At 36.0% G+C, this 12,713-nt stretch overlaps 2 protein-coding genes across 3 annotated transcripts in view; one reads left to right on the top strand and one right to left on the bottom strand.

The window, feature by feature from the left end:
• septin7a (septin 7a) overlaps nt 1–12,713 on the bottom strand; it is a 214,106-nt gene that overhangs the window by 81,243 nt on the left and 120,150 nt on the right. The window lies entirely within an intron of this gene.
• Nucleotides 1–12,713, top strand: part of slc66a2 (solute carrier family 66 member 2) — a 43,988-nt gene that overhangs the window by 21,897 nt on the left and 9,378 nt on the right. For both annotated transcript variants that reach the window (XM_082186137.1, XM_082186138.1), the window contains one exon: nt 4,451–4,667. In XM_082186137.1, the coding sequence (XP_082042263.1) occupies nt 4,451–4,667 (217 nt within the window). The remainder of the gene's footprint in view (nt 1–4,450; nt 4,668–12,713) is intronic.

Genomic DNA, 12,713 nt, shown 5'->3' on the forward strand with positions numbered 1-12,713 from the left:
GGCCACATTCATTAGTGTAATACGGCTGACCTCATACTCAATGCATAGCACATACTCAGTCATGCCTTCTTTAAATGCTTCCTACAAGTGTGTGTCTCCTTATTGTTCACTATTGCCATGCTGCCCTTTACTCAAACTACATTGAGTAAGAGGAACATAATTTGTGACATAAACATAATTGTTTAAGTTGATTACACAAACCAGATTCATTGAACCAATTAATCTGATCAATTTCCGTTCAAATTAACAGCTATAGCATAGCACCTGCTATTTATACAGTAACTTATTTATTATGAATATTAATGAACAAGTTCGATTTATTCTTGTCACTGGCATTAACACAGTCCTTGCTCATGTGATCAATGTAATGTAGCCATCCACATCCTAACCACGAGCACTGCTATTCAGCACAATTGTAACCACAAAAAATTCCACATAACAGAAAATCTTTAAAATGTCAAATGTAACCGCATTCAGTGCCGGCACTCGACTTCTGGGGGCCCTAAGCAAAACTTTGTTGTGGCCCAAAATGACCCTCAACCTCTTAATTTGTTCTTTCAGAGCAGTTTCACTCTCAACAAACAACAGTGAGTTGAAAGAGTCAGTAAACAATAAAAAATAATAAAATATTTATAGATTAGAAAAAAGATACAAATGAAAGAAACAATTTAGCCTTCTAATAATAATAATAGTATACTATACAGAAATTAATAAAATAATCAAGTAATCAAATATGAAAAAATAAAACACTGCATAGTCTTCTTCAGTGTATGAATGTTGAATCACTACATTGATTCTTATTAAATTTACTAAAGTTATTCAGTGAAGTGCTCTCGTGATTGAAAATGATTCTATTGTTTTCTTTTGTTATTTAATGTTACGCAGTATGAATATTTTTTAGTGTTACAGGGTTTGAATTTCGGTGTGGGATTGCGTGCATTGCACATAGTTTGACTAATTTATGCTGATTTTGTGCTCACACCCAAAGTGCGTGCACATAAAGCTGCCTAAATTACTAAATTGAGTTCTTTTTCGCATCTTTTTACACACAAAATAATGTCAAAATGCCGGTCTTGGCAAGTATTCACGTAAACAGTCAGTTATGTTTTAAGAGAACGAAAACGGTTGAGAGAGATAACGCATAATAGGTCCATGCATCAGGTCTTAAAGTGACAGCAGCCTAATAGACCTGCTACCAAATTATGGAATAACATTAAAAATATCTATATGACAGTTTTTCCCCATGGTATCGATGTCAAAATTGTGGCCAGTGAAAATGCTGAATGGCTAGTAAAACCCCAGTGGCTGGTGAGCAAAAAAGCTAATGTCAAGCCCTGGCGGTGTGGATATGTTTGCATCCGCTCTGCAATTAAGCACTCTTGTCAAGTTTATTTATAGCACTTATACACAACAGATTGCCTTAAAGGAACACTCCACCGTTTTTTGAAATAGGGCTTATTCACTTTCTTTCCTACATTTAGATAGGTGGGCAAATGCATTTTTGTCTCAGTGCATGCATTGTTTTAGTTTGACAGGGTCGGCGCTAGCTTAGCTTAGCACAATGAATGGAATCCTTTGTTGCCAGCTAGCATGTCCTGAGTAAAAGTGATATAAAAAAATTAAAAAACCCACCTAATTACTTCTTGTGGCCTGCGTATTCACAACAAGTACAAATAGTGATGCAGATTAACACTAGGCGATTTCCTAGGCAGATATTGACTTATATATTAAGGACTATATTAGGGGGAAGCACAGGCGAAGCACTGCTACTTGGGCGTGATATCTCTGCGCCCAAGTAGCAGTGCTTCACCTGTGCTTCCCCCTAATATAGTCCCAAGTCAATATCTGCATAGGAAATCGTCTAGTGTTAATCTGCATCTCTATTTGTACTTGTTGTGAATATGCAGGCCACAAGAAGTAATTAGGTGGGTTTTTTAAATTTTTTATATCACTTTTACTCAGGACATGCTAGCTGGCAACAAAGGATTCCATTCATTATGCTAAGCTAAGCTAGCGCCGACCCTGTCAAACTAAAATAATGCATGCACTGAGACAAAAATGCATTTGCCCACCTATCTAAATGTAGGAAAGAAGGTGAATAAGCCCTATTTCAAAAAACGGTGGAGTGTTCCTTTAAAGCAAGCAGCTTTGTATTAAACATGAAAAAACATTGTCTGTGTCGCTTTCAATAAGTACAACTGCAATTTCTATTATAAAGCAGCTCTCCAGTGTGTTCATATTTTTACTTGTGTCTGACCTAGATGGACTGAACAGAAGAAATGATCTGGAAAATGTTTCCACGTTAAAGGAGATAGAGCCACTTAACACGTCTACCTAATACGTAATCTCCACGGACCAATGGTAGTTAACTTAAAGCTAACTTTTCCCAAAAGTTTTTTTGGCAAGCTCTTTTGAACTCCAGAAACCGAGTTTTCATTTCAAAATGCTCTCTTTCACACTCTTCTCATCTACAGGGAACCATCGGTAATCTCTAAAATCATCTTACTGCGCATATGGGAATCATAATAAAAGCTCACTGAGATAATACAGAGAGACCAGACAAAGCTCTCACGCAATTTCTGGCACAATTAATCACGCCACCGGCCTCACGCCATTCTCTCACAGCCCTCGGTATCGTCCTGCTTGCCACAGTCATCAATAAGATGTTGTAATAAGGATAAAGATCCGCATCAAGGGGGGAAACGAACTTGAGTTTGATTCAATCGAACCAAACAAGACATCTTAGATGTGTTTTCAAATGTGTCCAGATTAATGTCGATGTAGCCTTAATTTCAACATATATTCAACTTATTCGGTCCTATGAAAAGCATGCTGGGAATTAAAAATCCACTGCCTAATTTAAGTTATCAAAACAAATAACTTAAAAAATTCAAATAAATGTAAAAAAATCAATGAACAATTGTTGTTTAAATTACACACCACATAAAGTTGATGAAATGATCTACATTAGTCAACAGAACTCATCAAAACTGTTTTTGTGACTTAAAAGTTTTAAGCAAATTAATCAATTATAATTTTTTAACTTGCAACCATGCATTTATTTAAGTTGTGGTAACTGGTCCTCTGAATTTTTAGTGTAGATAACTAATCTGGTGCTTTGAATGGTTGTCGGGGCATTGCTATGCAGTTGCTAAGGTATATAAAGTCTCAATAGTGGCGAAGAATTTCTCCCTATGCGGATTTTCATTGTGTTCTATTTTATTGATCTTTGGCACATGAATTTGGCATGTTGATCAATAGAAAGAAGCTTGGTTTGGCAGCGTCCTCTGTTTAGGTGGTGCTTCGTATACATCGCTATGCTGTGTACTTAAGTTTTTAGGGTTAGTAGTTTGTTCAAACTTTGTTAATAAAAACTTTAGCGAACACCACTTGTGTAATGGATTGTAATGGACACTAATAGAGTAATGGAGTAAACAAAGATTGTAGATACTGAGGCAGATATTTGGATGTAAAATGCTTTCCCAAAACAGTTTTCCCAAACACACTTGTATCTAAGCCGTGCCGCCCCCTCTTCATCATGTTTTGTGAGCACAGCTGGCATCCGAAGAGATGCGCACCAAGCAATGAATTGCTGGAATCATGTTTTCCTAATCCAGCTCTACAGTTATTCACTGAATATGTGTTTTTCCCCCTGCTTCAGTCCAGTCTAAACCCAGCAGTGCTTTTTCTTTTGTCATTCTCTTCGCTTTAGCTTGCCTGACATTTTCATGACACTCTTGTTGTCTCTGTGGTCCTCATGCTTCCATTTTGGCCTCCGCTTGCACTTTGTTGCTTCAACATTTCCATTGCCGCTTTATTAGAGTAACTGTTGTTGAAGCTCCCGGTGTGCTTTGATTAGATATGCTCTTCTCGTCCACCAGCAGATGTGCAGAGAGATGACTTGCAGGCTTTTGAGTTCTTTGAGTTCAAACTCCATCAACAAAAGGCCAAAATAATTGCCGAAAGTGGATTATTTGGGGTCAGACAGTTAGACTCAACCCTACTGAGTTCCCTGTATGTTGGGTATTGAATGATCATGAAAAAGCTCTTCCTTTGCGATTTTGAGGGGGTCTTAGAGGATCTCTGGTCTGAAATTGATTCAACCCTCCATCCATACTAATATAATCATTCATCTCCATTGTTTTAAATGTTCTATAAAACGTATTGCTGAAAGAGGAACTTGATAAAAACAGACCATTAAAATGATGTCATTCATTGGTAAAAATTTAGGGGGGAAATCCAGATTTTCGTGAACTTTTGAAATAGATGATCTGAGTATTTAGAAAATACTACCTTTCAGAACTCAAAATGATCTCCCAAAATACTTCCAGAAATTTCCACTAAACCTCTTCTATCGTTGTCAAGTTTACTTCTTTTAACCAATACGAATTGAAGTATTTCATGCACTGATTACTTTTTAATACTTGCTCTCTTTCTTTCTGAATTCTAGACTTTGACTGGACCCACTTCTGGTTTTGGAGTCATTTTGTGGATTACCTGCAGTGTGTGCTGGCGTTCACTGTGCTGGCCGCCTACGTGACGTACCTGCTTCTGGACTCGGTTCTGTTCGTGGAGAGCCTGGGTTTCCTTGCCGTATTCACGGAGGCCATGCTGGGAACACCACAGCTTTATTGCAACTACCAGAACAAATCTACTGAAGGAATGAGGTTTGTTCTGCTAATGTTCTTACCCTAAAAAGAAGGGTGCATCAGAGGTTCTTCAGTGATATTAATAGTTTAATCTAGAAGTTTGTCTTCCTGGAGATCACATTTATTATGAATTGGTGTTTGGGTTTAACATTCTTTACGCTAGTACTAATAAATTAAAGAAACAAATAAGATGGTTTCCTGAACATCATGCCCCAAACTCACGCCATTGGTTTAGCCAATTTTCCTGTGTTGGGAAAGTTAGGATGCTCCAAAAGAACAACATTGTGCAGAAGTTTTTTTATACTTTAAGATTTTAACCTTATTAACCTATTAACGCATTTTATTTGTAATAATAATAATTCATTACATTTGTATAGCGCTTTTCTCGGCACTCAAAGCGCTTTACATATGGAAGGGGGAATCTCTTCAACCACCACCAATGTAAGTTGTAAGTTGCCAGCCAGAGCCTACATCTTTGACCATATTCATAAAAATGTTGTGGCCCCCAGAATATTTTGTTGTATGAATATGTAAAAAGTAAATATATCAAAAGAGAGAACAGAGCCTCTGCTTTAAAAAACACACCTAGCTTCATTCTTTTTTATCAATACTTGAATATGGGTAAATTTCATACAAAAAAACACGTTTTTGTCAAAGACCTTGTTCAGATCAGATTCCGAGCATATAATCAGCGTAGACAGAGTAGATTGAGTCCATCAATGTTTGCACAGTTGTGTTCCCATTTGTTGGTTTCGACATTTTTTTCCCGCTATAACATTAGGGAGTTTTAAATGATATGCTGTTGAATATTTGATGATCCTGTTAGCTTACTTGTGCACAAGCAATATCACTTGTTTATCAGTGAGTCTATGCACTTGTTTTTGGATCCAGATATGCTGTACTATTTCAGAAGATCCGTAACAGCGCCCCTACCGTATTACAGTGAAAACCTGGATTCCCTTTCCACCTATTTTTATGCGCATTTTCGGATAATAAACTTATGGATGGAAACGCCAAGAAGCGTATAAATTGTAAAAGCGTGCATAAAAAACGTATGCATTTATTTTTTTTTTTCATAAGAAAACATGGGCATAAACTACGATGGAAACACATTTACCGAATAAATTCCTCAATGCGTATTAAAAAAAATCATGTGACTGCGCGATGGGACGGCATAACTGGACACTTTGACATTTTAATTTTCACTCCATCTTGCGCCAGTGAGTGAACACAGAACCCTCCACTGCTCTACTGCTTGAACAGAGGAACATGGGAAGTGAAACGTGGCGGCACAGTCACTCCTTGATGTCTCCTAGTCAGACTTCCTGCTCAACTGTTTTATGAAACACTGTTGCTAAGCTACGGGAATCCGATATACAGTAGATACCTTATACATTAGTTGGAATAGAGGACTTTTTAATTGAATAAAAAAAAATATATATATTTCTGTATAGATTGTATGACCACAAAATTAAACAGAGAAAATTAAGTAATAAAACAAGTCACAGTGGCAGAAACTGAACTCAAAGTAAATGAATCAGACAAAAAATAGTAATCAGGTAATTTTTCATAGTAATTGTTAGATTGTATAAGATGTGTTGTATGTGTGTAAGAGGTGTATTATCTTGCATAACCTTTTGAGAGATGCAGTGTGTGTGCTGTAAAGACACGTCCTGTCAGTGTGACTTTGTGTATTTGGTAACATCTCACACTGTGAGATGCCATCCTGTGCTCTGTTTTTCGCCGTGTGTGTGTGTGTGTGTGTGTGTGTGTGTGTGTGTGTGTGTGTGTGTGTGTGTGTGTGCGCATTCACCCACACTGATTTGATGGCACAGGCGGGGAGCTGCCACTGGCATCATGCCAACCTGACAAGATGAGGGTTGCTGCTTGCTGTGTGTGTGCAACTGTGCGTGTGTGTATTTAAACATCTGTGCAAACCTGCCAATATAGAGTCTGTGTTGTATGTATCTGTGTGTATGCAAGCAGGGTTATTTGTATATGCTTATGTGTATGTATTTTTTTTTAAATTGAAGTTTTCTGCTTTGTGGGTGACAGTAGTGTATGTAGGTTTGGATGTTGGGGGTGTTTTAGAAAGAGGGATTCAAACAAAGGAAGGATATAAGAAAACTGTATGTATATAATAGGGCTACACAATATATCGAAATTATTGAAATATTGCAAATGTATAATATCGCAATGGCTTGCAATAACTGTGGTCATGAACAAAAGACAACTGCTCTTCACTCACTGCTCTTGGCTAAATAACTTTTGTAGCTTTAATAAGAATCAGTATATATTTAATTCATACAGTGAAAACTAAGCAGTGTTTACATTTGATTATTCAGTTTCTGTTGTTAAATAAACCTAATGTAGGCTTATGCTCTTACAGTAAAACACTGCTGTTCACTTTCAGAAGTTGTAGCGATGTTTTCTTGTCATAAAAATAATGTGAAACACGTATGTAGGTTAAATATTTTAAAGATCATTTGAATTTATTTTACACACTTTAAGCATTATTGTATCGCGTATTGCATATCGAATATCGCAGTATTTAATTAATTTAGTTATCGCATATCGCATTTTTCTTCAATATCGTGCAGCCCTAGTATATAAAACTATCATTCAAAAGTTTAGAAAATTCTTTGAAAGAAGTTTTTTATGTTCACCAAGGCTGCATTTATTATGATAAAAAATACAGGAAAAACTGTAATATTGTGAAGTATTATTTCAATTTAAAATAACAGTTTTCTATTTGAATATATTTTCAAATTTAATTCATTCTTGTGATGGCAAAGCTGAATTTTCAGCATCATTACTCCAGTCTTCAATTTCACATAATCCCTCAGAAATCATTCTAATCTGCTGATTTGATGCTCAAGAATTTAATTTTTTTTTAAATTAATGTTGAAAACAGTTGCGCTACTTAATAGTTTTGTGGAAATGAAAATAGACTAAAAATTTGTGGAAACAATAATTTTTTTCAGGATTCTTAGATGAATAGGACGTTCAAAAAACAGCATTTTTAAAAATATTAAAACATTATAAATGTCTTTACTGTCGCTTTTGATCATTTGAATGCATCCCTGCTTAATAAAAAATATTAATAATAATAAAAAAAAAATCTTTTCATCCTAAACTTTTAAATGGTATCTCTGGAAAGCTTGATTCGAAATGAACAATTGTTAGATCTTGCATTATCTTAGTTTCATGTCTCTCGTATCACTCCACACTGCATACTATAAAGTAATTTCAAACATAATAAAACAACCTGCTAAAATAATAAAACAATTTCAGCTGACCCTAATAAAATAATTCAAGTCTCCCGGTTGGGGTTTATTGGGATCTACCTGTTGTATTATCTTGTCAGTGTTTATTTTGCGGTAATGACTGACTGGCTGCACATCATTCTGTTTTTACCTGACTACTTACCAAATACAATAATCTGCAAGCACATTACTGTGTCACAACTGCAAGTAAATGTGTATAATCGAATTAATAAAAATGTAAACAATTCAAAATGCAGACTCCTTGACGGATGCAGTCTTTGTCTTGGAATAGGCTACACTTGTTAGAGAGTTTACAGCTTGAACGTTCTGTTACATGACCCAGTTTCGGCCAAGCTTTAGCTGTCGGACAGATGGCCTCACATACACATACAGAGGAGATCATGGTCGACTCAATGACCGCAAGGTGCCACGGTCCTCAAAAATCATCAAAATTATGATGGACTTTTGGTATGAGGTGTTTGTGCTGATGTGTTGTGTTTAGTTTTGGTTTTGGCCGTGCATTATGGCCAAACATTTCCATTTTGCTCTCATTTGATTAGCAGCGCCTGACTGCTACTTACCCTCTTGATTCTTATGGAAGCAGTAAGGGTGTGCTTAGTTTGTCACACATGGCTTCTCAATTTTGGCTTTATTTTTGCTTAATAAAATAATGACACAGTGCAATATGTCATGTGTAGGTGTTCATCTGAAGGACCAGATGATTTTGACACGTAAAACCATAGAATTCAAAAGGATGTACTTTGTTTTTCACAAGACTGTACTATGGCAGTACATTTTAGAATGAAGCATGTATGCACATTCATCTGTAAGTGGTAATGAGCTACTGCTGTGAACAGTTGTACAGATTTGCTTTTGCATCGTTGAGGCCAGAGACCTTCAGAATCTTCCGTCTGACTTAAGGACAACTTTTATTGCACTCTTGTGCTGCTTTATCTGGTTTACGTTCCCTGAATGTCACATCGAGTAATTTATGTTACTTGCAGTGCATGGGAAACGTTCGTATCAGATTCAGATCTACGCCGTGTTCTGTGCAGACCTACCACAATCACAGATGATTCATCTCCCGGAGACAGCCTTGAATTACAAGACTAAATTGAATTACGTTTTTTTTTTTTTTTTTTTTTTGCTGCACTGATCAAAACAAATGGTACATTTTCCATCTTATTCCCAGCCTTGCTTTTTTTCCATGAATCTATTTTGTTCTCTTTTATTTTTTCATAGCTATTCAATAATTTTTAGTTTTTGTTTTGCTATGCTTTTGTTTGGTTTTGTTCAGTTTTGAATTGTTTTGTTTGAAAGACTGTGAAGGAAAACAATGTTTTAGATTTTTTTTATTTTGTTTTGTTTAGCTTTTCAGCCATTGCTAGTTTGTTTTGTTTTGTTTAGCTTTTCAGCCATTGCTAGTTGCTTCATTGATTGTTTGCCTGGTAACTGTTGCTGTGAATGAACCTCTAACCTCGTGTGAATCTATTTTGCTGTCCATCAGTCGAACATTAATGAATGGGAGGGAAAGTGGTGACCCCCACAGCCAAGTTCATTGCCAGAGTCCCGTTAGTTAGTTTGAAAACCCTCAGTGCCTTATTTAGTCATCTGAATTATCGCACGGCCACCCTGAAATTCTACCCAACTCTCAGTGTTATATATGTGTTTACTGAGCAGCAAGCTGGTTTGTATCCACGGGCTGCAAACAAACCATTCATTAAGTTGTGCGTTCCTGTAGATTTGAGGCTTGAGTCGGATGCTGGGTGAATTGAACGCTCCCACAAAAGGAAGTTGCCCTCCGTGCTTCTGTCAGGAGAAGCTGTGCGGTACAGCAGTATTTCACAGCGGTGTGTTTGTGTTGACTGCTTTATGCTGAACGCCTTGTTTCTCAGGCTCTTGGAGGCATGTTAATCCCGTTGACATCTAACACATCCTCTCAGCTAGAGAGGCTTTTGACCGCCTTCTGTTGTACGCCCTGCTTCTGCATTTGATTGCCCACACTCCGAGGCACACAACACAAACTATATAAAAAGTATCTTTAATGTTTTTTTTTTAGTTTTTTTTTTTTACTTATCTTCACTTTATTTATTTATTTATTTATTTATTTATTTATTTATTAGATTTTTGTCTGTTTTTGTTTTGTTTTTGTTCATTTTCGATTGTTTTGTCTGTAAGACTGTTCGCAAAGTTTTTTTTTGTATATTTTTTTAAGTTTTGGTTTGGTGTTTTGTTTTGTTTGAAAGACTGATATGGAAAAAATGTTTTGGGGAAAGAGTAGATTCAGTTCTTCAGAGTTTGTTTACTTAACTTCACTTTATTTTGGTTTATTTTTTACTGTTTTGTTTGAAAGACTGAAGAGAAACAGCATTTTGGGGTGAAGAAACGGATGTTTGCAAATCTTTGAAAGATATTCATTTGTATGTGAAGCATAAATATAACATTAATATATCACCCTCCACTCACTTAATTTTTTTTTTTTTTTTTTTGGACTGTGGTTGGTTAACTTTACATATTAGTGTGGTTTAAGTGGGTAATTTTTTGGGCAGCATAAGGTTCAAAGTGGACAAATTTTAATTGTGATCAGAAAAGGAGTCAAAAGTCTGGCTTTGCAAAACTATAGGGAAAGGCGGGAATGAGATCTGACTGAAATATAAATGAAAAAGAATCCCTAGATGGGAATTTTTACAAAAGGTAAGTAATTTTGCACCGGGTGTATAGTGATATTTTATCATCTCTGATGCGTGAAACGTGAATATTGCCCACAAGTAAAACATTAGCAGAAGACTGAAGGCTAGCAGTGAAAACAACATGCGAATACATTGATAAAATATGAGGAAGTTTGTTTTATCAAATTATTGCAGAATTCAGTTACATCTGCATTTTGAGTTTTGATGCAGTTTGAGAAATAGTGTGTGTGTGTGTGTGTGTGTGTGTGTGTGTGTGTGTGTGTGTGTGTGTGTGTGTGTGTGTGTGTGTGTGTGTGTGTGTGTGTGTGTGTGTGTGTGTGTGTCTGTCTGTGTGTGTGTGTGTGTGTGTGTGTGTGTGTGTGTGTGTGTGTGTGTGTGTGTGTGTGTGTGTGTGTGTGTGTGTGTTGTATGGTTTATGAGGACACAAATGTGTATAATGACATGGGTATTACAACGTTAACATTGTTTATGGCAGACCAAATGACATACTAAACTAAATATATTTGAAAGTCAAAATATGCCAAAGGTTTTCTGTGATGGTTAGGTTTTGGGTTAAGATTAGTGTAAGGGGATAGAATATACAGTTTGCACAGTATAAAAAGCATTACGCATATGGAGATTCCCCATAAACCACATATACATGTGTATATGAGAGAGAGAGATATGAGTAAAGAGCTTTGCTGAAATCCACCTCTGTCCAGTGCCTTTATAGACATGCACACATGTTCTGCCATGAGTGTCATCCACATAAAATGCCAACCCCAATAATTACACACAGGAACTAAATAAAAATAGCAAATAAAAATGGAAAATCTTAGTTTCTCAAAATAACTGAAATAAGTAACAAAAACCATCCCATTCACTATATATTAATAATATTTATCTTTCATGTCCTCATCTCGGCTCTCTCATGGCTGTTAATGTGTGGGTGTTAGTGTGGCATTACAAGCCTCGGTCTGTGAAATAAAGCAACCGATCGTTGTTTGTAGTGGCAACCAACATAGTGTCGCAGTGCTGCTATACTTACTTGTTTTTGATTTTTGTGTTAGTCCTTGCTCTCTGGTAACTGTTGCTGCAGTCTGGCTTTGTGGCTTAAAGTGAGGATGAAAAGAAGAATTTGTTTATACTCTATCATGGAACCCATGGCAACCGTCAGCCTCATTGAATCCTGATGGTTTCCATGGCAGCTGTTAAGATTGATCACTGCTCTCTCTCTCTCTTTTTTTTTATTTTTTTTTATTTTACCACAATGGGTATGATAACACACTCCAATTCCATCTCCAAAACATTCCACCTGTGCTTTACATCAAAGTGCAGATTTTATATATATATATATTTAAAAAAAAGCAAATATGTATAGCAAGTTTTTTTTATTAAATCTGATGGTTAACATACAAAAATGTTTCCATTGGTCAGAGAAACAGAATATTCGGTATAGTCTGTAGTGCTAATACAGTACGTCTTATGAAACAACATTATTTATGACACAACACAGAGGCTGTTTTACCCTGAAGGGGTTTATTTTATGATAACATCATAAGCTGATTGTACATTTATCACACTTTTTACACGGTTACTTCCTAAGTGAATTAATGTGCATGAAATTGTTATTATTTGTAAATGCATTGGATTGCAATCCAATTTTCTTTCAGTATTTCCATCTTTGATAGAAACTTTACCTCTTTCCCCGGCAGCATAAACATTTTTTTTTTAAAGTTGCCTGACACCACCAGAGTTTTTGATAAAAAATTGCATTGCCCCCAGAATATTTTGTTATATGAATATCTGAACATGCAATATATCAAAAGAAACAACAGAGCGTCTGCTTTTAAACAACAAAAACATTTTATTCGTGCTTCATGCATTCTTTTTTTATGAACACTTGAATGTAAGTAAGCAAGCAAGTAAGGGTAAGTTGAATAAGAAAAGCAATGTTTTGAACAAAAAGTTGAGAAAAGCATTTTTTTTTTTTTTTAAAGAATACCACATGCATACAACATACAATGCCTTGTTTCTGCTCCTTTTTTGCCTGTGTTTTGATCTGAAGATGTGTAATATCGCCTCCATATTGTATAACGGAAAGCCGGAAAATTCCGTCAATGGCAGGG

This window comes from Leuciscus leuciscus (genome assembly GCF_965113295.1).
Source record: "Leuciscus leuciscus genome assembly, chromosome: 12".
NCBI classification, from domain to species: domain Eukaryota; kingdom Metazoa; phylum Chordata; class Actinopteri; order Cypriniformes; family Leuciscidae; genus Leuciscus; species Leuciscus leuciscus.